At 37.1% G+C, this 27,189-nt stretch overlaps 1 protein-coding gene across 2 annotated transcripts in view; it reads left to right on the top strand.

Moving 5' to 3' along the window:
- Nucleotides 1-27,189, top strand: part of CADPS2 (calcium dependent secretion activator 2) — a 410,328-nt gene that overhangs the window by 157,475 nt on the left and 225,664 nt on the right. For both annotated transcript variants that reach the window (XM_037512374.1, XM_037512392.2), the window contains exons 4-6: nucleotides 2,988-3,068; nucleotides 7,138-7,374; nucleotides 13,770-13,891. In XM_037512374.1, the coding sequence (XP_037368271.1) occupies nucleotides 2,988-3,068; nucleotides 7,138-7,374; nucleotides 13,770-13,891 (440 nt within the window). The remainder of the gene's footprint in view (nucleotides 1-2,987; nucleotides 3,069-7,137; nucleotides 7,375-13,769; nucleotides 13,892-27,189) is intronic.

The raw sequence follows: 27,189 nt of genomic DNA, 5'->3' as shown, positions 1-27,189 counted from the left end.
AGTGAAATATTTTGATTGAGTGGCAAAAGTCTCTCTGCAATAGATATTAGAGGCATTACAGAAAATAGAGATACATTTGGGCATCTGTTATGGTCAGGGCTCGATGACCCTTTGCAAAAGGCTTGAAGAATATTCTGTACTAGGAAAGGACATCTGTGAGGCAACTTACCCATTGTCAGTTCGTGTTGAAATCAGAAATTTAAAGTCAAAGAAAATGAAATTAAGATACTTTTCTTGTGAACTGAGGACTTGCCTCTGACCCTGCCACAAACCCCAGAGCCCACATATCCTCATTTTCTTTCTCTCATAGCCCAAGTCAGGCACTAGACATAGTTGTGTCAGCAACATCTTAAAGTCTGATGCCCACACCTATAAGCCATCCATTCAGGCATTTCTTTCTTTTTCTACTTTTAATTTTTTACAAAATATTTATTATATATATTTTACATCTTTTTTTTTTTTTTAATTGGGATGGGGTAGGGAAAGCCTCTTGATAGTTCAGAAAAGAAAATTTTCACCATATCAGTATGTGTAACTGTATTGGAAAAATGCAGCTTGACGTGACAAAGGAAACACAGCATCACACAAAAAAGGAAGACTGCTAGCTAAGAACTCTGTCCTTAAATTTTAGTCTGTCTCAACCCTGTGTTTCTAGGTTTTAATCTTGAATGACTCGAGATTGGCTTGGGTGTGATCTATGAGGGAAAGAAAAGGGTCAAAGACAATACCTCCACTGTGGGCTTGAACAGCTGGCATATAGATCTGCCATTTATATGACTTGGAATTACCCATCGATGGCATCATTAGGTTGGAGCTCTGGAAACTAAGAGTCCATTTTGTGTTTGTTACATGCAATATGCCATTTTCCCAATCAGGTTGATGTGGTTAAGTAGACAGTAGGAAACAAAGTCTAGAATTCTGGTGAGTTGTTAGATCTTCCAAATACATTTGTGAGTTATCAATGAGCCGATATGTTTATGGTCATGGGCTTTGAGGGAGCAGTTAGTCAGTGAGTGTTGATAGATCGAGAAGAGGTGTGAGTCCATTGTTTATAAATGTTAACTATTCACTGGAGCACGAGTCCAGTTTCATAATGGAAAGGAAAAAAATCCATTTGTCTTACTAGAATTTATTTTCACACATTGTGTGACATGAGGTACATCACTGAAACTAGCTGTGATTGGCTTGAGGGAGGTGGATGTGGTTATAAAAGGACAATATGTGGTGTGAGAACTGTTCCGTGCCTTGACTGGCGGTGGAGATACAAACCCACATAGATGGTACCTCACACTGGAATTTTATGAACACCCAGATGATACATAGAACTGAGGAGCTCTAAGATGAGTGACTCTGTCAAAGGCAGCATCCTGATTGTCATATGATACCAGTTTTGTAGGATGTTGCCATTGAGGGCAACAGGCAGTGTACAGGGGGTACTTCTCTTACTTCTTACAACTGCATGTGAAACTACAGTTTTCTTAACTGAAAAGTCCACCTTTAGGGAACACCTTCATTAAATTAAACTATGTAAATTTTCATAAATATTAAAAACAAAGGTAATATACTCAAAATGCATAAGAAAGCAAAAGATGGGCCATTAGCTGGAGATCCTTATGTGTAAAAAGAGCCAACTCAGTTTAGCATTACAAAGAACAGAGACAGACAATACAAATTTTATGCATGGTCTTGGTATTAGCTTTTCCCCACTGTTTTTGTGAACATGTTTGGAAGATGCCTTTCTAGGCTCACAAAATGATACCAGACATCACCAAAGCTGGAAACCTTTCAGTCTGAAAGCTAAGCTTCAAGAATTTATTAAAAATCAGTGTAGTACAGCAATGATCTCCCTTGCCTACCTGTTTTCAAACAAATGCCATTAAACTATTAATATTTTTGAAAACTGTCTCTTACAAAAAAAACACTTGCAAAGCCCAGAAATGATAGAAATACTTCCACTTAAAATTAAGTGAAATTTATTAATTTGTAGATATAAATATTTAAAGAAATTAAGCAGGGTTTTTGAAAGTTGAAGTGGTTGCCAGTCTGAAAACAAGTGGAAAGATTTCTTGGCAGTATGAGTCTGTTAGGATTAAATAAGGAGTATGTGAAATATGACTTCAGTGGCAGAAAGTTATGTCAATCAAGTTATACTTTTATAGATTTGGACTACTACAAACTTACTATAAAAATGAAAGCCATCCTTTTTTTAAAAGAACCAAGAAAACCAAAACATTACTCGGGATGCAGCCATCCAGAACTGCATTCTGGGAATTTGAAATAACAGATTTATCTATCTAGAACTATTTAGGACTGACCTTTATAAAGACAGAAGACCAGACTGAATGAACTTAGTGACTTTAGCATTAACCTCAAGAAAGCAAGAACTTCTTGGGCCTCCCTGGTGGCGCAGCGGTTGAGTGCTTGGTTGCGAAGCTGCATGCTGCCTCTACAGCGCCGGTTCGATCCCCGGCCACCGGCGAAGGTCCCATATGTTGCGCAGACCTCTCCTGCCGCCCGCTGCTCCCCTTAGCAGTGTGCTTCTTCAGTTTGCCTGCTCTGCTCCCCGCTCTGGCTCTGGTGAATTCTCTCGCCTTCCCACGCTTCTGACTGTAGCCAGTGCTTGTATAAATAAATAAATAAATCTTAAAAAACAAACAAACAAACACAGAACTTCTTGATTTGTAGCTGTGGAGAGGTTGGGCAAAGAATTATAATACAGTTTTTTGTGTAAATTGAGCTATTAGCCTTAGATTTGCTAACTTTTTATTTTGTGAACAAAATCACAAAAGTACCTAACAGGTTTCATTGGACTGCCAGTCTGATTAAACAACCTTCTGTTTCTCTTCTCAATAGGTAGCGGAGAGAATTTAAAAAAAAAAAAAAAAAACAACAAAACAAAACACCTGAGTCATTTAATCTTTGCTTTAATCTGTGGTTCACTGTCATTAAGTAATCACAATATGTGCAATTTCTGTTTTATTTTTAAGCTGGATAATGCAGACGAACAAGCGGCTCAGATCAGAAGGGAATTGGATGGCCGCTTGCAGTTGGCAGAGAAAATGGCAAAGGTAAATTATTAAATTCAACCTATTTACTGCATTTCTTCCTTATGGAAGGTGATCATTTGCTATTTAAAAAAAAAAAAAAAACAGAAAGTGAAATCAAGAGCGGGGATGGTAGTGGTTAGGGTGGGCCAGGTCTTAGCTATGTATTTCCAGTTCTCAGTCCAGAAAACTTGGAATAATCCTTGACTCTCCTCTTTTTGCATACCTCATGCCAAATTCACCAGGAAATCTATTTGTAACTCTGTTCAAAGAGTTTTTAGAATCTGATAGTTGTCACCACCTTCCTTCTCCCACTCTGGTCTGCCATCATTGTATCTCAACAGGATAATGCTTCTGTCCCTTTGGCTAGTTTCCCAGCTCTCTCCCTGTGCCCCATCAACACAATAGCCAGTAATTTTCTGCTGAAAACCCTGCTTTTGTTCCCCATATTACTATGAGTAAAACAGAAATTTGTATCATAGCCTGAAAAGTCCTGCGTGATCTGGTCTTTGCTGCTCCTCTGACCTAATCCTTCATTAAGCTTCATCCTTGCTCAGTCCTTTCCAGCTACAGTGGCTTCCTTGTTCTTCCTATCATGGTGTCTCTGCCCTAGTTATTCTCCTGGCCATAGGTGGTTTCCCCTGATATACACATGCTGACCCCTTTATTTATCAGGATTCTCTAGAGAAACACAACCAAAATAGATACATAATCTTCTACTGGACCTGCTTCTCTGGATAGAGATACAAATGTATAATAGATACAATATAGATATGATTTTATGTATGTTTATATGTGTGTGTATATATCAATCTAAATATATATCTGTATAGACATGTGCATATGTTTAGACAATAAAAAAGAGAAGGTGAAACAGGAGGATACAGTAAATAAATTCACTATATCATCTGCTCTGTGGGTTCACGGTGTTATGATAGGGCAACACTGAAACAAGATTGGAGGGCAAGAGGGGCAGAGAGAACAGGGGTCAGCATGGAGAAGCAGCCAGTGGTATGAGCACAAGATCGTGGATTGAAGGTGAATAGCACTTAAGAAAGAATGACTATATTTGGGTCGTGTGATTTGGTGCATAGCTGAGCTACTAGGGAGCTGTGCTGTACAGAAGGCTGAATTAGAACATTTAAACCATGTTTTATAGGAGTGATTCACAGCTAAATTAGAGAATAACCCAATTTCTGATTCACTCCTAATTTAAAACAACAAATTTTATACATGTACCTGTCTATGTACAATTTGCTCTGTTTCCAAGAAAGAGGCAACACAAGCAGGCTAAATAAAGTTGATGAAATACTATCAATAAATCTTTAAGCTGTAAAACAGCTGCTTTATTTTTCCTCCCAGACAGAAAAAATTTGTAGTATAGTCTGTTGCCTGAAAAGTTTGAAAATGTAGAGAAAACAGTTAATTTTCGCATTCCTGGTATCCTCCATGAAAAATAAGGAATGAAGCATTTTAAATTAATGATAAATATAGAATTTTTTAAATACACTAATGCTGCTTTCCACTAAATAGGGCTTTAAATTTTATATTAAAAAATGGTATATCCAAATTTTCCAACATGTGATTTATTTGCCTTTTGCTTTGCTAAAATATTTTTAAAAGACAAAATTAGGACTCAGATACAAAATAAACATAATAAATATTTCATTCAATGCCTAATTAATGAGCAAGCTAATTAGCTATGAAAATTAGTCCAGAGAGCATTTGAAAACCAGTTGTTTTTAGGTAAAGTTAAAATAAGATTCATGGATTACATATAAAAGTGGTTAGTTTCCAATAAGGATTTAAACTATAGTTATTGATTATGTTACCAGACACACTAGACATACATTATTTGCATCTTTCCAGAGAAAATTCTATAAAGTAACATGTAACTTCTCTATCTAAATCATTAATCAGTTGAACTAAAGATATTTCCTTAGATGGTCCTTAAACAGCCTTCACCCCTCGAGGACCAAAGACTTTCCAATTTATTAAATTAATGATGATCACATTCATAGACCCAAAAATTAACCATATCACACCAAATAGAAATGTTCCCTCATATTTCTGAGTCCTGGGTGCCTATTAAAATTCACAGTGACAGGTTTTAAAATTCACCAATGTAAAAATCTATTTTTATTGTTTATTTTGCATATATTATTATGTGCATATATTGGAAAACACCCCTAAACATCTTTCTCCCCAAAGGAGACCAAGGTATCTTGTAATTGAGTAACTACCTGTTTTTCCTGAGGATGCAAAGTTACTATTTGGATAGTCCCCTGCTATCCAAAAATAAAACATTTCTATTTGGGGTGACAGGTTGATTTTGGGATCTGTGAATGCTATCATCATTCATTTAATAAATCAAAAAGTTTTTGAAAATTCCAGACTCCAAATATAACCTACCAAATCAGATATTTTGCTTTCCATAGCAGAGCAAACTGTATTTTGGAAATTTTTATTAAAACAATAGCAAAATGTTAAAAAAAGATACCAAAGAATGTTTCTTGGTAAAGTTAATTATGATTGTAGATATGTAATCACTCTGTGATAGTACATTTTAATATCAGTTACAGGTGAAGAATATTTGAAAAATTTGAGGGTTATATCTGGGAGGGGAAGAAAAGCAGGTAATCTGGACTCTGGGCTGACTCAGGAGGTGGTGACAGGTGTTCCTTTCTGACCTGGGTGTGAACTGTGAGATGGGTCAGGGAGGCTGCAGGTGGACAACAGCATCGGAGTGTTTTCACACTGGAGATGTGGCTTGCTTAGGTTATGTTTTGAGGATACCAAAGAAAACAATATTCAGGGCATTGGGTGATCATTTGGAAGATGGCTGCTTGAGGCTTTCATCCCCAGCACCTTTGTGCAATGCTCATATTATGATGCTACACCTGAAGTTGTAAAGCTGGATGTATAGGAGCTAAACACCAGGTTGTCCAAGATAAATGAAAAAGCCAAGAATTTGAGGAAACCTCATTTGCTGTTTATGGAAATATAAATGTTTGTAATCTTCTCTAAAGGCAATTTGGCAATAGCTCACTATATGCATCTCAATATTTGGAAAGTGCTTTAAGTTGAGTGGAAGAAACAGAAATCTGATTACCAAGATGTAAGAATTGAATGGCAATGCTCATGTAATTCAGAAACCTCAAAATTGATATTGTTAACTCTCCTTCTTACTAAGAACTTTTTAAATTTAAGTATTTTGAAAACTTTACTAAAAAAGCTGAATTTATGGCTGTAAGGGATCTTGGCACATTGGTATGGCATAAAAATTAATTATAGAAATAAGACCATATTGCTATTTAATATTAGCTTTTTTTTAGCTTTGAAGGCTTATTAATAAAAAAAAATTACCCTTCTAGCAACATGCATCTGTGGGTAGAAAGATATTAAGATGTTTGTTTCTTAATAAGCAAAGCAGATTATACTGAGCATTTTTCTTATAGACCAGTTAGCCCAAGCATTTCATTACCCCAAGCATTCATTCATCCATATGCTACCTTCATCTATACACTAAAACTACATACTTTAATGTTTTCCATTTTTCTCTTAAGCAAATACCTTATCAAAAATAAGTTTTAACCCCTGATGGCCCAGGGGTTAAAGTCTCAGCACTATCAAGCTATCGCCAGCCACTGTGCCATGAGTTCTATCCCTGGCTGGGGAGCTAACCTACGTGGCGCATCAGACTTCTCCTGTCTTGCCTCAGCAGTGTATTTCAGTAGATCCACCTGTTCTGCTCCCCACTCTCTCTGGTGAATCCTCTTACCCCCCCCCACACTTCTGGCCTGCTTCCCAGTTCTTGTATGCATAAATAAAATATTTTTTTTTAAAAATGAGGTTAGTATGAAATTTGTATATTTTATATCATAATTATCCTCAGGTACATAAAGTAACTTTTGGTAGAATCAAAATTGCCAAACGCTCCAGCTTTTAAAATCTAAAGAGTAAGGTATCAGTTATATGCAAAATATAGACCCAAAATATAGATTTCTAAGCTGGGGAAGTAGATACATAATATAATTATCAAATAGTGAAATGTGACTTGTGTAACATTGGTATTTTAAAACTTATTTCCCAGGAAAGAAAATTCCCCAGATTTGTAGCCAAAGAAATGGAGACAATGTACATAGAAGAGCTGCGGTCCTCAGTAAACCTGCTCATGGCCAATTTGGAAAGCCTTCCAGTTTCAAGAGGTGGCCCAGAATTTAAATTACAAAAATTAAAACGTTCACAGAATTCTGCATTTTTGGACATCGGAGATGAGAATGAGATTCAGCTGTCCAAGTCCGACGTGGTGCTGTCATTCACCCTCGAGGTAAGTGCGTCTCCCAGCTGCTCTCTGACGGCAGAAGTGAGGCTGCAGAATCACTCCTGCTGACCTTCCTGGCAAATGCTCAGATGTAAAGCAATGTAATATATTTTGAGGAACTTAAATATGTTTTGCTATTGCTAGACAACCAGACTGTGAATGCAAATCAATGCAGATTTCCTTGTAAACATCACAGCAGGATTAGGGTTAAGTAATCAAATTATGATAGTTTTGAGGCAGGTCTTTGTGTCTACTCGGCAAGTGTAACTTATTGATAAAGCAAGTACCAAAATGACTTGCGTGGAATAGGATTTCAATGTTTTATTGAATTGAATTTTCTGAAATTTGGGAATGACTTTCAGACTTTTGCTTATTTGCTTTTTCCTTCATCTGTTAATATGTCACCTATGAGATCATCTTTCTAGGTAGAAAGAAATCACATAAAGCAACTATACTGCACTGTGTCATGTGCCTATTGATGATGAGTTGCGAATTCTTCCTTTCAAGTCTTACATTCCATTATAGGTACAGTCAATGTTTTATAAAATGACAGGCTTTAAAAGTTGTGTTGACTGAGACTTTCAGACTTTGATAGCTTTTTATATATATCAGCTAGATAGTGATACTGACTGGTGACAGCATCAACCTGTTGATACTTTTCACGATTACATTCAGTATCTGCTAATCTCTCTATGTGGGCCACTCCAGCTAAGTGTCTACAGGCTTATATACGACAACCAACAGACACTGATAACATCAAACTTAGATTCAGAGCTCCCTCAACAATTGCTTTCAAGTTTGTAGTTCCTTCCTTTGTTACCTCTCCTGGTTTCATGGTATCTGAGTTTGCTGATTACTAAAGAAAAGTACCTGGAGTCTTAGGCATTTCAAAGATTTCAATTTAAATTTGAAATGCTAAATCCTTCCCCTTCTCCCTGCTATACCCCCCCCCCATTAAGTTTGTGTAGGAACAACATCAAGTATAACTTTTTTCTAATAAGTTTGACATTTAAATTCAATGCTAAAAGTAATTTGTGAGGCAAATTATTTTTGTTACGTATCTACCATTATCTCTAAACATTCAGAACAGAAACAGTTCAAGACATTTTCCTCTATTTAGCAGTCTTAAACAATTGTAATAATTAGCTTCTGACGAATGCTGTTTTTCTCCTTTGAAAACAAAATTACACTTGTGAGTCAGTGTTGAAGTGAAACTATGAATTGTAATTTTGTACTTCATTAACAGGGCTGTTAACGGTATTAGGAGGATAATGAGTTAAAACTTCATTTTGCAGAGTAAGAAAAAATCCCATGTTTAGGAGATTGTTGTGATGTCCTCCCTTGCTGTGCCCATCGGAGACAGATATTTTCCTGCCATAGCAAACTATGATTCTGTTCCCTGGTAGCCACATTCTGTTAAGTAGAAGTTATGTGTTCAGCAACAAAATAAGATCACAAACTACACACAGTGATTGCGTGTAGGGCGCCGTGGAGAACAGACCAGATTCTTCTGTAGAGCCAGGACCTGTGACCTTAGTCCAGATATACTGAATGATTGTCCCTAGCCTGTTACTCAGATGTTGCTTCCCAGCACCAAGCCTACAATACCCAGTCAAGCCAATTTCAGGGTCTTGGTATCAGTCAGATTTGCGTTGGTCCAGTGAAGGAAAAAAAAGTCTTTTCCAATATCTGAAGTCTACACTGAAGGGAACAGGACAAATTTGGAAAGCTGGTCAAATTTTATCTTTCTGAAAATGCTACCTCTCCTCCCTTCTCCAACCAATCCTAGTCCCTTACCAAGCCCCCAGTTTTTGCCACAGCTGTTATCACCTAACATATAATGCAGACCCTACTATGTTTGTTATTCATTATCTGACTTTCTCGGCTTAGAATTGATGCTGTAGGGAGATAAACTCTTTTTTTGTTTGTTTTGTTCTTTTTGTTTACTGACGTATCAAAAGAGCCTTAAACAGTGCTTGGCATGCAATTGACTCCATAAATATTTATTGAATTAGGGACTTTGATGATATCAAAAGCAGCAGTTAGCCACATTAGGTCTCTCCAATCATGACTCCTTCAGAGAGAATAATAAAGCCAGAGACAACCTAGTGCACAAAACACTAAGTCATTCGTGGCATGTTAAAATTAAATATTCAACTAATTCTAGGAACACATGTGTTCCTAGGGAAGCTAATCGTCTGAGTGGGAACAGTGATGGTGTTGGTGTCCTGGGCGCAGTAGATTTGGATGCTGAGTGTTTTCATTACTGAGAAGCTGGCAGCCGCCCTGCCTGCCTCTGTGTCTGGTGTCTGTGTTCCCCTCTTCACCACATGCCCAGCTTGGTTTTCTCACAACCTGCACACATGCCAGTGCCCCTTAACTCTGTCGGCAACACACTATTGAGGAGCATATTGTCTCGTTTCATGTTTTTTTAACAGACCGCCCCTCTGTGTTTCTAGGATAAGTTTGCCCATTCTGTGTGGTCTTTATCACATCTGTCACAAGGAGATTTGGAACAAGAAGCCAAAGCAGGTCACTTTTTATTTTTGTAGTTCCATGATCAGTTTTGCTGGGAATTGGTTGAAACAGCTAAAATTAAGTTAGTTAAAGGTCCAAGCTAGCTGTGTTTTCTTTTCGCTTCTTTTCAGACACCAAGTCTGTAGAACTATGTTGTTCTGTTTCTATGTATGGATTCACAACAGAAGTTGTTCCATCTTTTGAAAGCAGCAGTTCTGCAGGATGAGACATTCCCTGCACAGATGGGAGCATTGTTTTGAGGAGCAGAGTGGAGTTTCACAACTTGTGTATTCTTGGAGGGCCTGTTTACAGTAGCTTGTAGCAGAGGTGACAGAAAGAGTGTCAAGCAGATGCTTCCTTTCTTATCTGTTGCACCTTGGCTACTAAACACACCACAGGAGGACACACAATGCTGGCACCACAGTCCCCTATGGGGACCGATGCTATCACTGTCTGGCCTCGCCCTGTGCTACACAGTCCTGTTGTCTTGTGCATGTTAACTGACCATCAAATAATTTTATCACAGAATAAAGCCATCATTAGAATCATGGTGGTGAGCCCACGTGAGCTGGCTTTTCATGGCTAGGGTGACATATTTCATTTTTCTCAAACTCTGGTTAGTTTTATTTGAATAAGGTTCTAGTGAATTTCAGTATTACCTACAAACTTGATTTATTTAAAGTGCATAACTGCTTTTGCTTATTTTCCTTAAGCAAGATTTAGTGTTTCACGCCACCTTCCTTGAGTATTATAACAGCTGTGAAAGACATTATTAACTTCACATTAATTTTCTTAGTCTGTTTTCAGTTAAATCTGTATTTTTGTTAATATGTTGATATGTATTGCATTTTGAAAAGATGACAAAATCCCTGGCCAATAAGGAAAATGGCTTTGAATTTGACCTTTACTTTTAGTGATTAGTTTTCCAAATGTTTTTATGAACAAAAAAAGGCAAAAACAGTGTGTATTTGTACTTAAACCATAACCCTAATATTGTACCAGAGCTGGAAGAATAGTCCTTTTTTAATTGGTTTGTTTCTTTGAGACTCAGTCTCAAGATTCAGATCACAATTCTATGAAAAAGTAGGAAGTTTAAAATATAAAATAACCAATAAATGAAGTAGAAGCTGCGTGGTGGTTATTTTAATAGCTACATAGCATGAATGTTAATAATCTTGTTTAATACAACATGGATGAAAGAAATGTGCATATATAAAATCCTAGTAAATATGTGTTAGAAATTAAATTTTGAGAATTTAGGAGAACATCATGATGAAATTTTTGGTGGAAAAAGACTGACAAATGATATCCTTATTTTATGTGTATATCCAACAAGAATGTTAGGTTAACATAGGATGGGCTGCCTTTTATACAAGCACAAGAAACACAGCTGGAAAAAATTTTTCCTTCCCCCTACAAATTATAGATAAGTTAATAACAATCTTTATACCCATCCTGTGTACTGCCTTAAATTAGGACATGACTTTAATGGATAAGAAAGTTATCCTTCCATCAGTTTGTTCAGTATCAACATGTTCAATGGCAAGTTAATGTTTTCTATATTTTTTAAAATAAATTTTATTTTTATATTCCCCATACAATTGCAACCCCCTTATTTTGACCCCAATCCCTCCCCTCCCCGCCCCCTAACCCCCATAGAGTGTCTCTGGTTCATAGTTTTTTGTTGATTTTGATTTTCACTTTCTTATAGTTAATTCATTTTCCTGGTCCCTTATTTAAGTTTTCTAGATTCCTGCTATGAGTGAGACCATCCGGTATTTTTCTCTTTCTTTCTGGCTTATTTCGCTGAGCATGATCCCTTCCAGCGCCATCCATGTTGCTGCAAATTGCATGTGTTTATCTTTTTTGAATGCTGAGTAATATTCCATGGGGTATATGTACCACATCTTCTTGATCCAGTCATCTATTTTTGGGCATTTGGGCTGTTTCCAAAGCTTAGCTATTGTAAACAGTGCTGCTATAAACATAGGGGTGCAGGTGCTCTTTGGAACTGATGTTTCTGTGTCCTTTGGGTAAATACCTAGGAGTGGCATTGCCGGATCATATGGAAGCACTATGTTTAGTAGGTCAAGAAATCTCCACACAGCTCTCGATAGTGGTTGGACCAGTTTGCACTCCCACTGTTTTCTATATTTGGTTTGGTAATAAAATATACAATGGCATGATCCAGCAATTCCACTCCTAGGTATTTACCCAAATGACACAGAAACATTAATTCCAAAGAGCACCTGCACCCCTATGTTTATAGCAGCACTATTTACAATAGCTAAGCTTTGGAAACAACCCAAATGCCCAAAAATAGATGACTGGATCAAGAAGATGTGGTCCATATACACCATGGAATATTACTCAGCATTCAAAAAAGATAAACACATGCAATTTGCAGCAACATGGATGGTGCTGGAAGGGATCATGCTCAGCAAATAAGCCAGAAAGAAAAAAAAAATACCAGATGGTCTCACTCATAGCAGGAATCTAGAAAACTTAAATAAGGGACCAGGAAAAAGAATAACTATAAGAAAGAAAAAATCAAAATCAACAAACAAATATGAACCAGAGACACATTATGGGGGATTGTGGGGAAAGGAGGAATTGGGGTCAAAATAAGGGGGTTGCAATTGTATGGGGAATATAAAAATAAAATTAAAAAATATATATACAATGGCCATAAAGAAAGTTATTCCATAAATGTTTTTTAAAATTCTGTTTTTACTAGGTTAAAATTTTCAGTAAGTTTAAAATTTAATAGTTCAATTTTCTCAAATTCTTTCATAAACAGTCATAAATCGCTAAGCACAGTAAGTTAGGAGAAAGACAAATAAGGGATACTGTCATTTATGTGTGGAATATAGAGAAACCAGATGAAGGATCAGATAAAGCTAAACTAAGAAATAACCCTAGAAAGCTTTCTGTAGAACTGAGGCTACAGAGGGGAAGAGGAAGCAAAGGGGGGCAAGCAAAGGGGCAGAAAGTACAATGGACTGTGGTGTGGACTGTGGGTGTTGTGGTGGGCGTGGTGTGATAACAATACCTGAAGGGGGAGAGCCTATCATTTTATTTTTTTTAAAGATTTATTTATTTATGCATACAAGAGCTGGGGTAAAGGCCAGAGATATGGGGGATGAGAGGATTGACCAGTGACAGAGTGGGGGAACAGAGCAGGCAGACTGGCTGAAATACACTGCTGAGGGGAGCAGCGGGCAAGTCAGGAGAGGTCTGCTGTGCCATGTGGGTTGCTCCCTGGCAGGGGATTGAACTCGTGCTGCAGAGGCTACGAATTGCTTCATAGTGTGGTGCTTAACCCCTTGCCCCACCAGGGAGGCCCCTAGATCCTATCATTTTAAACCACAAACAGCAATGTAAGTGAATGTTACATCAAAAAAAGGATCATTTAGCACATAACTATAGAAAATTTTGGACAGTATCACATATTGATACCAACGAATGGGTTTGATGTTGACAATATCTCTCAGAAATATCGTCACAGCACTTCATGTGTAACTCAGTGTATGCTTCTTTTAGCACACCCACTGACTTTTCATTTGTAATTCTGCTTTATTTCATACACACTTGCCACAATTTAAGGATCTAAATTTAAATGTCACTAAATTTACTAGGGCTTATATGTAGAGACTTTAACCTTACTTTAATAGCTGGCAGGAAATAGTTATGCCAGATTTCCTCAAAATGTTATTTACTTTACACTGTATGAATAGTGGTGAATTATAAAATAGATAAAATACTATTGATGTTACCAGATAATTTCATCAATTGGTCTTTACAATTGTACTTGCTGCTGCTGTCACTATATGTAGCTAAATGCTGTCAGCTTGACTTGTCATTGTAAACTTTTCTCTCTTTAGATTGTCATAATGGAAGTGCAAGGTCTGAAATCAGTGGCTCCCAACCGAATTGTTTACTGTACAATGGAAGTAGAAGGAGGAGAAAAACTGCAGACAGACCAGGCGGAAGCTTCAAGGCCACAGTAAGTCAGTTGAAAAAAAATGTGTTTTTATTTTCCTCCCAAAGAAAGGTGCTCTCTTTAATTGCAGAGTTGTATGTGCTTGCACTCTGAAATTGTTATTTGACTGGCATCATCTCAACCATGGTGAAATCTGTGTGCACTTTTCTGGGTAAAAATGTTATCATTAGAAGTGTAGCAGGATCCCTGTGTAGCACAAACAACACCCAACATGCAAATGTGACACTGATTATTAGACAATAAAATGTTAGTCATTTATAAAGAAGCATGTGATATCATGGTTATTGAAAAGGTACAGAGTAATGTTATTTCACTTATTAGAATTGTACTAAGAGCTTTTTGCTCTGCTCAGTATTTTTTTTAATTTTATGTATACTTTACATCAGTCTTCTTTTTGTACAATGCATTCTTTCTCTTTGCAGGTGTAGTCCCTGCAAAATTTCCATCACCAGTTCACCCCTGCACCATCACCATAGTCCCTTGTGCAAGAACATATTCCCTCCCCTTTGATCCCTTTCCCTCCCCCTCCCCTGTAGAGTGTCTCTGATTAATAGTTGCCTGTTAATTTGTTTTTGATTTATTATAATTATTTTTTTCCTGGTCCCTTATTTGGTTCCTCTACATTCCTCCTATGAGTGAAGCCATCCAATATTTTTTCTTTTCCTCTGCCTTATTTCACTGAGCATAATCCCTTCCAGCTCCATCCATATTACTGCAAGTGGCAGTTTATCTTTTTTGATTGCTGAATAGTATTCCAATATGTATATATACCACATCTTCTTGATCTAGTCATCTATTTTTGAGCATTTGAGTTGTTTTCATAGCTTACCTATTGTAAATAGTGCTGCAGTGAACATAGGGGTGCAGATATCCTTTTGAATTAATGTTTTTGTTTCCTTTGGGTTGATTCCAAGGAGTGGAATTGCTGGGTCATATGGAAGCTCCATTTTTAGTAGTTTGAGAAACCTCCACACAGCTTTCCGTGGTGGTTGGACCGTTGCACCAGTCTGCATTCCCACCAGCAGTTACACTGCTCTGTATTATAGCTCTGCTGACGGTGAGGTGGATTCCATGGTTCTGGTCTTAACTTTGAATCCTTTAATGACTGAACTGGACTTAGAGCACCAGGCATTGACTATTGTGCAGTAATCAGAGATGGTAAAGTGTTCTTCACTGGCTGTATTATGTTTCAGATTCTGGGTATAAGTTAAAGTTTGGAAGGTGTTTCCTTTAACTGATTCAAACTTGGGAAATGTCAGTCTTTGGTAGAAACAAGACAGCTGGCTTGAGGAATTCAAATAAAACTTGCCTGGCTATCGGGGAACAGGCAGTAAGCCTGAGCTAGAGGCAGGTGGCAGACACCCAGTGCATAAGGCAGTCGGGACAGAGGCACTAACTTTTTCTGGGTTCAGTTCTAAGTGCAAAAACAGGAACTTGTGGGAATCCTAAACTCAGATCCTTGTCCAGACTCAGGTGTGTACAGGGTTGTCATACTATAGAAGATGAGGCAATGACTCCGAGTAGTTGTTGTCTCCTCAGGCTTCCTGTTGTATCATTATAATGAGGGAAGACCTGCCTCATGTCTCTTGCAAGGACACCAGTCACACCACACAGGCTCCACCATGACCATCTCCAAACCCAGTTATCCCCCAACAGCCACACCTCCAAATACCATCATTTTAGAGATGAGGGCCTCAGCATATGAATTTTGGGGAGGATGCAAACACCGCCCCAGAAGAGTCTATGAGCTCTTGAGGAAGCACGGTGCCCTGGTATTTTCTACAGTTGTCTTAGAAAGATGTATTGAGGTAGAACTTATATGGCATAAAATTCTTCCATTGCAATTTAGGTGATGTCTAGTGAACTTATACAAACTTGTATCACTATCATCACAATTCAGTTTCAAAGCACATCACTTCCAAAATTTGTCTCATACCCATTTGCAATCTATTCCTATTCTCAGTTCCATGAAACCACTCATGCTTTCTAACTCTATAATCTTATTTTTTCTGCACTTATATCAATGAAATCATACAATAGTCTTTCATATCTGGCTTTTTTCACTCATATAATCGATACTTAAATATTTGGCTTATAATATTTCATACTTATAATCAATACTTAAATATTTGGCTAAGCAAATTACCTTTTCTATAAATTGCTATATTAACACTGACTCTTATTAATCGTGAAATTTTCATAGAATGTCTCTTGGTTAATTTCTAATATATTTTAATGTACTCATGAAGAGATTTTGATAATAAAGGACATGTTCATGGGCAATTAAATGATTTAAAATGCTAGAAGGTAGAGAGGAACTATTAAATAAGCCCCCAGTACTCTTTTTATTACTCTTATCACAAGGAACTTTGGCTAAAGCTTTACCTTGTTTCTTATAAATAGCAAGTTGACTTTTAAAATGAATTAAAGATTTGTATCATTGTGAGCTGGGTCAGATTCCCTTTAAACTTTACCTCCTGAATGCTGACCAACTGCAGCTTTTCAGCAGTGGGATTGCTTTTATTTCGAATTCATCTTGCACAACAGGAAAGAGATTCATCTCCTCCATCATCATCGTGAATTATGCCTCAGACACGTTTTCTAAATTTTATTGCTTCAACAGTTTGTGCTTTGTTGGAGATCAATTCATCCTTCTGTCTAATACTAATTAAAGTGCCTTATTTAGTCCATATTTCCAATCAGTTTAATCAAGATTTCTAGCTATTGCCTATTTCATTCCTGTAGTTCAGATTTCCTGCCAGCAATTAGGTGGAAACCACATGTGAGGTTGGTTTGTCACTTAGAATTTCAAATCTGGGGCCTTAGGAGTGGTATTTGTGGACAAGTCTGGTTAGAAAGCGTGGTAATGAGATAATCTATTAAAGTTTGGTTTTTAATTTTTTTAATATAGAGAAGGAAAGGTGAATAAACTATTTTTTAGTTTTGGATAAAACTAACTGTGGGTTTTCCTTCGGAGTCTCAGCGACCTTGGAGAAGTTTTGTTCTCTGACTAAAGTGCAGAAACTTTCTGGCTGCTTTTTTATAGCTTTTCACTATTTCCCTACATCCCACTATTTTAGCATTAGTCCCTCTGCTTAATAACATCCCTGAAAGGAAATGAAGGGGTAGAAGGAGAAGTGACAAGCTAAGGGGAAAAGAGAGTATTCAGTATAGTCCAGATACATAGTGATCCTTAAAACGCTTTCCTTACAGATGATGAGCAGGCTTTATGCTTTAAGTGCCTAAAAACGCGAGAACTAATAATACCCTATGGACCGATCCTGGGAAATAAAAGCAAGGAGATTGGTTGTTAAGAACTAACCAGGGACTGTGGGAAGAAGGATATGGGGGGTGGGAGGGTCGCTATTCAGTGGGTATAGTTTCAACTACACAGGTTGAATGAGTTCTAGAGATCTGTCTTCCATCCTTGTGCCTACAATTCACAGTACTTTACTGAACACTTAAAATTTTGTCAAATATCATGTTAAATGCCATTACCGCCAAAAAAATTTCACTAACACAATGAGTACCACTTTTTTTTTTGCCATGTCCTATGTAGCTCTTTCACCCCATAGAGTTGTTTTTTAAATTGGAAGACCTGTCCTTCCTGTTCCCCACTCCCTAGAATGTAATAAAATAGAAAGACATGGAGCAATAAGAAAATCTAATGAGTTGTATCATTAAAGAAATTCATTTACCAGTGTTAGGACAGAACATTCTTCTGCCTTATGAAAATGATGTGAAGTATTGGTTTCAGTACCCATTTCAGTACCCATTAAATTCTGAAGCACAATTGTAATAAACTATTGAAAAGACTAGTGCAGCTACAGATGGAAAGCTAACCAGAATGGCAAGCGATTGGGACAGGGGCTTGAGAGTGATTAAATACGGACTGCCTATAAACCAATAGAAACAAACCATACTTTTTAAAAACATCTTAGTTTCATTAATGTCAGAATTAGCTTTGAAGTATAATTCATTAGCCAGCTACTCTTGCAGACTAGACATGGAATATATTTCATTTTTAAATGATCTATCAAAAAGTGTCTGATTTTAATGAACCAAAGAGAAAACACTAAAACATCACAAAAGTTCCATCTTTTCAAACATGAGATTGCTTCCTCTATATAGGTAAATTAATCAAAAGTAACATTTCTGTAAGACAGATGATACTGGTGCAGAACAAAATGAAACAAAAGGAGACAAAGGCAGAACTTACAATCATCATTGAGAATTTATTTTCAAATAAGGGAGGCTAATCTGATCCTCATAATTAGTGGCATTTGAATTAAAGAGAAAATATGATGGGTTAGATTCAAATGCTGGCTGCAGAACACTCTTGAAAAACAGCAGTGATAGTAGTTGGAACTAAGTTTATATAATTATGGTTACCTGCATCTTTATGAGAGATTTATAGCTTATAAATAATTGCTCCTTAAAATTGGAGACTTTTTCAAAGCCACCTTCTGGAGATGCTTTCATCGTTATTCCTTAGAATTTATGTAACTAATTTATTGAAAGGGATCAGTTTGGCAAAATGAAGAAACAACTTCATTTCTACCCCAGTTCTATTCAAACACTTATTCCAGAATCTTGTTTTTATACCTTTTGAAGGTAACTTGGCAAAACCCATAGCTTGTCCACTTCAGGTGTTAAAACTGTTAGAGCAATTTAAATCAAAATATGCCCATTCAAAGGAGAGAGTTTTCCTTTCCTTCCAGCTCACAGAAATCTATAGGAGAGAAAAGGATGCTGTAATCTATTCTTTCCACACTGATAATTTTGTCTGCTCACAGATTCTTTCTACCATTTTTGGGTAGAGTGAGGTTGGGAGGAAGAGAAAAGATAAAGGGACAAAATTCCTTTGTTATATAGGTGCTTTTGTAGTTCTCTTTCGGTTAGCAAATTCCTTGTCATGTCACATGCCCGCATTTAACCTTCTTGAGAGAAGCCCCATGTAGCCAGAAACTCCTGAACACTTTCCTAAAAATCAAGTCCTTTTTAAAATGGTGCCTTCTCTGGGCCTCCCCAGTGGCGCAGCGGTTGAGCGCTGGGTTGTGAAGCTGCCTGCGGCCTCTGCGGCGCAGGTTCGATCCCCGGCTGCTCCCCAGCCACCGGAGGAGGGTCCCACTTGGCGCGCAGACCTCTCCTGCCGCCCGCTGCTCCCCTCAGCAGTGTACTTCGGTCCTTCTGCCTGCTCTGCTCCCCGCTCTGGCTCTGGTGAATTCTCTCACCCTCCCGCGTTTCTGACTGTACCCAGTGCATGTATAAACAAACAAACAAATAAATAAATAAATAAAATACGTGCCTCTTTAAAAAAAAAAAAATTAAAAAAAATAAAATAAAATGGTGCCTTCTGTAGCTGCCATCTTTGCTCTTCCTGCTTGGATTTATATGAACAGATGGTTCGTGTAAATTGGAAGCTCAGTGATGAAAGGACTTTATGTTATACCTCCTGGTTCCAGTCTACCTCAGCCACAGTAACAAGGCTCATCAATGCTTAGTGATCTAATTAAAATGTTTGCTTTTTAGAGTATTTGAACATTAGTGTGAAGAGAATGGCGGTAGCACATGGAAAGGATATGCCAGAATCCTTAGAACAATCAGCAAATGAAGAGGAATGCTATTATAAGTCGGGAAGGTATTTTAAGAAATCTAATTGAAAGGCATTTGATGTAATTTGGTAATGTGTTAGTATTTTCAGAAATGACTAGAATTTTAGAATCTGTAGTATTTGAAAATAGAAATACAGGGCCTCCCTGTTGGCCTAGGGGTTAAGTCTCAGCACTATCACTGCAAAGGCCCACCACGAAGGTCTGAGTTTGATCCCTGGCTGGGAACTAAACTACATATGGCACAGCAGACCTCTCCTGTCTTGCCTGCTACTCCCCTCAGCAGTGTATTTCAGTAGAGCTGCCTGTTCTGCTCCCCACTCTGTCTCTGGTGAATCCTCTCACGCCCCTGCACCCCAGTTCTTCTATGCAAAAATGAAGTCTTTAAATAAAAGTAGAAATACAATGGAAATGAGTGTTAAGGTAGTTGGATTTTTAAATTACTCAGAAGTTTAAGATTTTAAAGTGTTAATTTTAGTGTTACTGAAGTGAAAGTTTATTAGGGCACTGTGGTTTTAAGAGAAAGATTCAGACAGAACAGAGCCACACCTTAGCCATGTTAGCATGATTAATAACAAATCTTTTTTTCCCCATTGATAAATGGAGACAGTGGTGCCTACATCTAGAATTATCTTGTGAGTGATCTGGGCTAATATATGAAGGAACACTCCTCAGCCATTGGTTGGCTTTTAACGCTACCTATATACTCAATATTTTTTTTCTTTTCATCTTTGCTTTGTGTGCTTGTTCTCAATTTCTTTACTGATATACTCATTTTTCTACCTTCTTTAAATCTAGAATTTCCAGGAAGGGGCTCACACTTGATGAAGGATTGCATGCTCTCAAGAACATGAAAGAACATTACTTTACATGGTGAAAAGTGCTTTTGTCTCCCTTGTCCCGGCTGAGATTTTTAGCTTTCGTGTTTTCTTACTGACACGTAACACTTGTTTGGTAAGAATCCATAACCATGTTCTATTTAAAGATTGGAGCTTTATTTTCAATCAAAAGGAGGTAAGGGACCAGGAAAATGAATATAAGAAAGTGAAAATCAAAATCAACAAAAAACTATGAACCAGAGACACTTTTTGGGGGGTGGGGGGCGGGAGGGGAAGGATTGGGGTCAGAATGGGGCGTTTGCAATTGTATGGGGGAATATAAAAATAAAATTTAAGATTTAAAAAAAAAAAAAAAAAAGGAGGTTGTTTTCAACATGAATAATGCCCTAGTGGCAGGTAGAAAGGAGGAGCATTCTTTGGTTGTCATATATTTCCTGTCAGCATTCGTTTTGTTTCTCTGTTGGTGTCACTGAAGATTTATGTCTGCTCCAGCAAAATGCAGCTGTCAGAGGTTCACGACTCTGTGCATCCAAGAATTCTGCACTCATGAATGGTGACTGCGCCCGTGTCGTCCGTGTTTATACCGTGTTGCTACACTGTGTGCAGGGCACTCAACTGAGTCATGCACTGGAGCTGTGGAATTAAAGTGTAGCTGGGGACTCCTGTTACAATTACCGTGTGTATTGGCCAAAGAAAAGATAGTACTAAATCCAGAACAGCCTTTTATTGTTGGGATTGTTTCATATATAAGGAGGTTTGAAACCATTTGCAAAAGTATTTTGGAACCCTTCCAGATCCTTACTGTGTTCTCAGAAAGTTGTTTCTGTAAATCATTGCATTCAGGTGTCCTTGGTGACCTGGAGAGCTAAGCAGATTAGACATCAAAAATGCCACACAATCTCATGCTCTGTACATGAAAATATGGCAGACATCAGAATTATATCTCAAGACCAGTTTAGCTTAGTGAAGGCTTCATACCTGGTTTAATAGCATACTCTTTCCTTTATTTGTACTTTTAAATTTAGCCATAGCAAAGGACCTCACCTAGTGGCACAGCGGTTGAGCACTGGGTTGCAAAGCTGCCCTCAACCTCTGCAGCGCCCGTTTGATCCTCGGCCACTGGCGAGGGTCCCACATGGCACGCAGACCTCTCCTGCTGTGCCCACTGCTCCCCTCAGCAGTGTACTTTGGTCCTTCTGCCTCTTTTGCTCCCCACTCTGGCTCTGGTGAATTCTCTCACCTTCCTGAGCTTCTGACTGTTCCCAGTGCTTATATAAATAAATAAATAAATAAATCTAAAAAAAAAAAAAAAACTAAATGCTTAAAAATAAAATTTTTAGCCATAGCAAAATAACAACACAATATATTGTAATTTAGTTTAATTTTTATATCCCCATTCATGTATCTCATTTTTGGGTAGTTTCCATACTGTATGTTTTTATGGAAATATACTGTCATGGAGATACTTTGTTCAGCTTGGCACTTGGTAACTATGAAGTGAGTCCAGTGGTTGTAGTAAGATGAAATTGACTTGCAAGATTTAACAAATTTTCAGTGCACGATGAAGTACTGTAGACTATAGGCAAAATGTTGTTCAACAGCTGTCTAGAACGTAATCATCTTATCTAACTGGAATTTAGTACTTGTTGAACCACAGCTCCTAATTTCATCCTCTCCACAGTCCCTGGCAATCACCATTCAACTCTGTTTCTATGAGTTTGACAATTTCAGTTACTTCATGTAAGTGGAATTATGTACTGTATGTCTTTCTAGGACTAGCTAATTTTACTTGGTGTAAGACCTTCAAGGAAATACCAACATCTCTTTGAGATCCTAATTGGCAGATCTTTTTAGATATATACCCAGCAGTGGGACCAATGGATCATATGATAGTTCTATTTTCTAATTTCTTTTTTTTTTATTTATTATTTATATATACCAGAGCTAGGGGTGCAGGCCAGAGGTAGGGGAGCCAGTAAGAGGATTCACCAGAGACAGAGTGGGGAGCAGAACAGGCAGATCTACTGAAATACACTGCTGAGGGGAGCAGTGGGCGAGACGAGAGGTCTGCTCTGTGTAGGCTCCCTGGCCAGGCATCAAACTAGTGTTGCAGTGGCTCCGGATAGCTTCATAGTGCTGAGACTTAACCCTTTGTGCCACCAGGGAGGCCCTATTTTCTAATTTCTTGAAAAGCCTTCCTAATCGTTTTCCATAGTGAATGCACCTTCTTATCTTCCCACCAAAAGTGTACAAGGCTCCAATGCCCCATGTTCTCAGAATCTCTGTTTTATAGCTAATAGCCATATTATCAGGTGGGGGTGCTTAGATCTCTTCAAATCAGTGCTTTTATACTTTTCAGTTAAGTACCCACAGGTGAGATAATTGGATCATATGAAATTCCTGTTTTTAGTTTTTTGAGGAATATCCACACAGATTTTCATAATAGCTGCACCAATTCACATTCCTACCAACAGTGTATGAGGGTCCCCTTCTCCCCACATCTTACCCAACACTTGTTTCTTATCTTTGTGACAAGAGCCATTCTCATAGGTGTGAGGTAATATCTTGTTGCTTTGATTTGCATTTCTCTAATAAGAGATGATGAACATCTTTTCATGTTCCTTTTGACCATCTGTTTGTCTTCTTTAGAGAATTATCTATTCAAATCCTCTGCCCGTGTTTTAATCAGGTGGTTTTGTACTGGTGCATTTTATGATTTCTTGGTATTTTGGAATATTAACCCCCTGTGGGATGTTATGATGTGCAAATATCTTCTTCCATTCAGTCGGATGTCACTTTTTTTAAAGTATTAGATATTATTTGAACTATATGAAACTGACATCCTGAACACAGAAAATATAAGCTCTTTGTAAGAATTTGCTAAATATTTGGAAACATTCTTTTGCCAGATCTTAAGGTAAAGATTTTACAGGTTGTATTTCGTCTTTTCATTTGGATGCAAGTTTCTTTCACTGTGCAGAAGCTTTGTAGTTTGATGTATTCCCATTGTTTTTGTTTTATATTCCCTTGCCCTTGGAGTTGAGTCCTCAAACGCATCTCTAGGGCTAATGTTAAACATGTGGCCCAAATTTTCTTCTATGTTTTTTATGTCAGGCCTTACATCCAAGTCTTCAATCCATTTTGAATTAATTTTTGTGAATGGTGTTATGTTAGGTAGTGGACTAGTTAGTTTCATTCTTTTATATGTGGCTGGTTAGCTTCCCTCACCTTTGTTGATGAGACTTTCCTTGCTCCATTGTGAATTCTTTGTTCTTCAGTCATAAATAAGTTGTCCATACATGTGTAGTTTTATTTTTTTGCTCTTGATTTTATTTCTTTGGTCTGGGTGTCTGTTTCTACTCTAATAGCAAATTGTTTTAATTACTCATACTTTGTAGTAATTTTTTTGAAAGCAAGAGGTGTTAATGCCTCTAGCTTTTTTGTTCTTTTTCAAGATTGTTTCACCTATTAAGGATTTTTTGTGGTTCCATTTGAATTTTAGATTTTCTTAAAAGTTTTTGTAAAAAATTTAAAAAGACCAGGCCTCCCCAGTGGCACAGCAGGTTGAGCACAGCACTGTGAAGCTGCCTGCAGCCTCTGCAATGTGGGTTCAATTCCCGGCCAGCCAGGGAGATTCCCACATGGTGCGGCAGACCTCTCCCATCGTGCCTGCTGCTCCCCTCAGCAGTTCTTACGGTCTGTCTGCCTGTTCTGCTCCCCGCTCTGTCTCTGGTTAATCCTCTGACCCTCCCGTGCCTGTGGTCTGTACCCCAGCTATTGTATAAATAAAAAATAAATCTTTAAAAGAAAATTAAAAAGACCTTGGAATTTTGGTAGGGATTGCATTAAATTTCTATGTCACTTTTGATCTACAAATATTAGAGGTACATATTGATGTTAACAATATTAAATCTTCCATTTTGTGGCTTGTCAATTTTCTTTCATCAGTTTACATTGTTTTCATTTCTTAAGCCTTCAAATCATTAGCTTATTCCTAAATATTCTTTTAGATGCTATTATAAACTCAGTTTTCATTGTTAGCATTTAGAACTCTTCTGAATATTTTATGTTGATTTTTGTAACCTGAAAATTTATTTGAATTTAACAGGTTTGTGTGTGTGTGTGTGTGTGTGTGTGTGTGTGTGTGTGTGTGTGTGTATGGAATTGTTAGTGTTTGTGCATGCTAGATAATGTAACCTGTGAACAGATAATTTGCCTCTCTCTCCAATTTGTATGCTTTTAAAATCCTGCTGGTAGCTTTGGCTAGGACTTCCAGTACTGTTTTGAACAACAATGGTAAGAATGGGCATTCCCTGCCTTGTTCTTAATCTTGAGGAAGTTTTCTGTTTTTCACTTTTGAATATGTTGTTTGCTATGGGCTCGTCATATATAACCTTCCTCATATTGAGTTAAATTCCTTTTACACCCAGCATTGTGAAAGCTTTGAATTTTAGCAAATGCTTTTTGTGCATTTATTGAGATAATCATGTGATTTTTATCCTTCATTCTGTTAATATGGGGTGTCACATTGATTTGCGTATTTTGAACCAGTCTTAACATACAGGAATAAATCTCATTTGGTCTGTTTGTTTTGCCCTGTTTGTTTTGCTAGTTTTTTGTGGAGGTCTTTTGTATCTGTGTACAGCCAAGATATTGATCTGTAATTTCTTTTTTTCATGTCTTTGTCTGGCTTTGGTCTCTAGATAATGCAGGCCTTCTAAAAAGTGTTTGGAATTGTTCCTTCCTCTTTGGGGGTAGAGTTTGAGAAGGATTATCATTAATTCTTCTTTAAAATTTCAGTAGAATTCACCAATGATGCCAACTCTTCTAGGCTTTTCTTTGTTGGCAGGGTGTGATTGCTAATTTAATCTCTTTGCTAGTTAGAGATCTGATCAGATTTTTATTTCTTCATGAGTCAGTCTTTGTAGAGTGTATGTTTCTAGAAATTTACCCATTTCTTCGAAGTTTTACAGTTTGTTGATGTGTTACTCTTCATAGTATTTTTTCTCATGGTTCTTATTTCTGTGATATCAGTTGTAGTATCTCCTTTTTAATTTCTCCTTTTGTTTGAGTTTCTCTCTTTCCTGCATAATTTAGTTAGGGGGTTTGTCAACTTGGTACCTATGTGACATTTTTCTTAATGCATTTTTATTAATCCACAACAGTGACTTTCCTCAGTGTTCGCGTTGCAAAGAGAAATGCTAATTCATTTCATGTGATTAATTATAAGCTGATTATTTTTAAATTAACTCAATTTTATAAAAAGCTTCTAAGCCTTTCTGTTTAGAAGGAATTTGTATGCTTAAATAGATTTTCCAAAGAATTAACTACTGTCAGGCAACTTACAGAGTGTTACCCATTGTTCATGGAAGATTTTTGTATTTACTAAAGAACTAATTAGTCTTTCCCCTAGAAGTTCTTGTTGTGGACTTCACCTAGAACCCAATACTTGCCAAGAGAGAACATGACAATGAGGCAATCTGAAGCACTGCCCCAAGTTAAAAAAAAAAGATGAAAATGTGTTTGAATTTTAGGGGAAACCAACCTCTGTGATAGTTAAAGAATACACTGTGAGTATAGGAACTCTATTATCTAGAAGATATTACAATGTTATTTGTTTCCTAATTTTTTTTTTGAAGGGAGGAATAAGTGACCCATAAGTCTCAGGGATTTTTAAATTTACTTTCACATTTTCCAAATTAAAACTATAAGCTCTGAGAGCAAATGTTTGAAAAGTATCTACATAATATCATTAAAAGACATTGTTGAAAGATGGGGAGACTGGCCTATTTTAAAATTTGTTCTCAGAAAAGGCTTCATTGATGTAAGACCACCAAAGAAATCACAGTGGTGGCAAGTTTGGCAAATAAATAAATAAATAAATAAATAAATAAGTGAGAAATTAGTCAGTTTTCAGACAAGTAACACTTTTGTAATCCTGGCTCAGATTTTTTCTGTGCATAATAGCAAAATGAATTTGGTTGGCAAAAATGTGAAATCTTTTGGCTTAGGCAACTGCAAAATTTTACCTGGAGCAAATTTGTGAAATTCTCACTGTGTTCTAATGTTTTTCTTCTTCTTGCCATAATATAGCTTTGCTGGCAGATGGCAACATTTAGATCATATTGAATTTGGCAAATTCTCATAACAACCTTTAAAAATTTAATATCTGAATGTGAAAAAAAAAATTTCTTTTTGTGTAACTCTGCCAAAATAATAGAGACAAAATCTGCATTTTTTAAATTTTTATACTTTGTATTATTTCACATTTAAATAGGATAGATGTCTAGGAAACCAAATGTGAAACTATTTACTATGAATATAATTTTGGGGTGTAAAGATTTAACCTATCATCGCCATTTAAAAACTATGTTCCAAAGTAGCATCTTGCATTTCCATTAAAATAAGATCAATAAAAATGATTGCTTCATTTTTTTATTTTTAAACATGCACTATTATTTTTAAACATGGGTCAGTGTTATAGATGTCTTCATACTTGTGTCGTCCCTCAACATATAACTACATTCTAGGTGAAGCCCACAGAATCAACGTTTAGAGGAAAGACTCATTAGTTCTTTAGTTAATAAGACCTTTGCAATCAGACCAAACTAGACAGACCTGATTCTAAGTTTAGCTCCCAACCAGTTTGTTGGTCATTGTAGGATTTGGGTGGGCTTCAGTATTATCTGAACTCCTTCCTTGTTTGAGCACACATCCCACTTACAGTGGGAGGAGAATTATAAGTGGCTCCGAATAGGGTCTTGGTTTCTACTGTAAACTCATTAAAATTGCAGGAGGAACTATTTCTGGAAGGCACAGAGCAGGTTTGGGGACTTAAGGCGATTAGTCA

The sequence above is a fragment of the Talpa occidentalis genome, unplaced genomic scaffold, assembly GCF_014898055.3.
Source record: "Talpa occidentalis isolate TD23 unplaced genomic scaffold, MPIMG_talOcc4v2.1, whole genome shotgun sequence".
In the NCBI taxonomy this organism is placed as follows: domain Eukaryota; kingdom Metazoa; phylum Chordata; class Mammalia; order Eulipotyphla; family Talpidae; genus Talpa; species Talpa occidentalis.
This window is presented reverse-complemented; position numbering and strand designations above follow the sequence as displayed.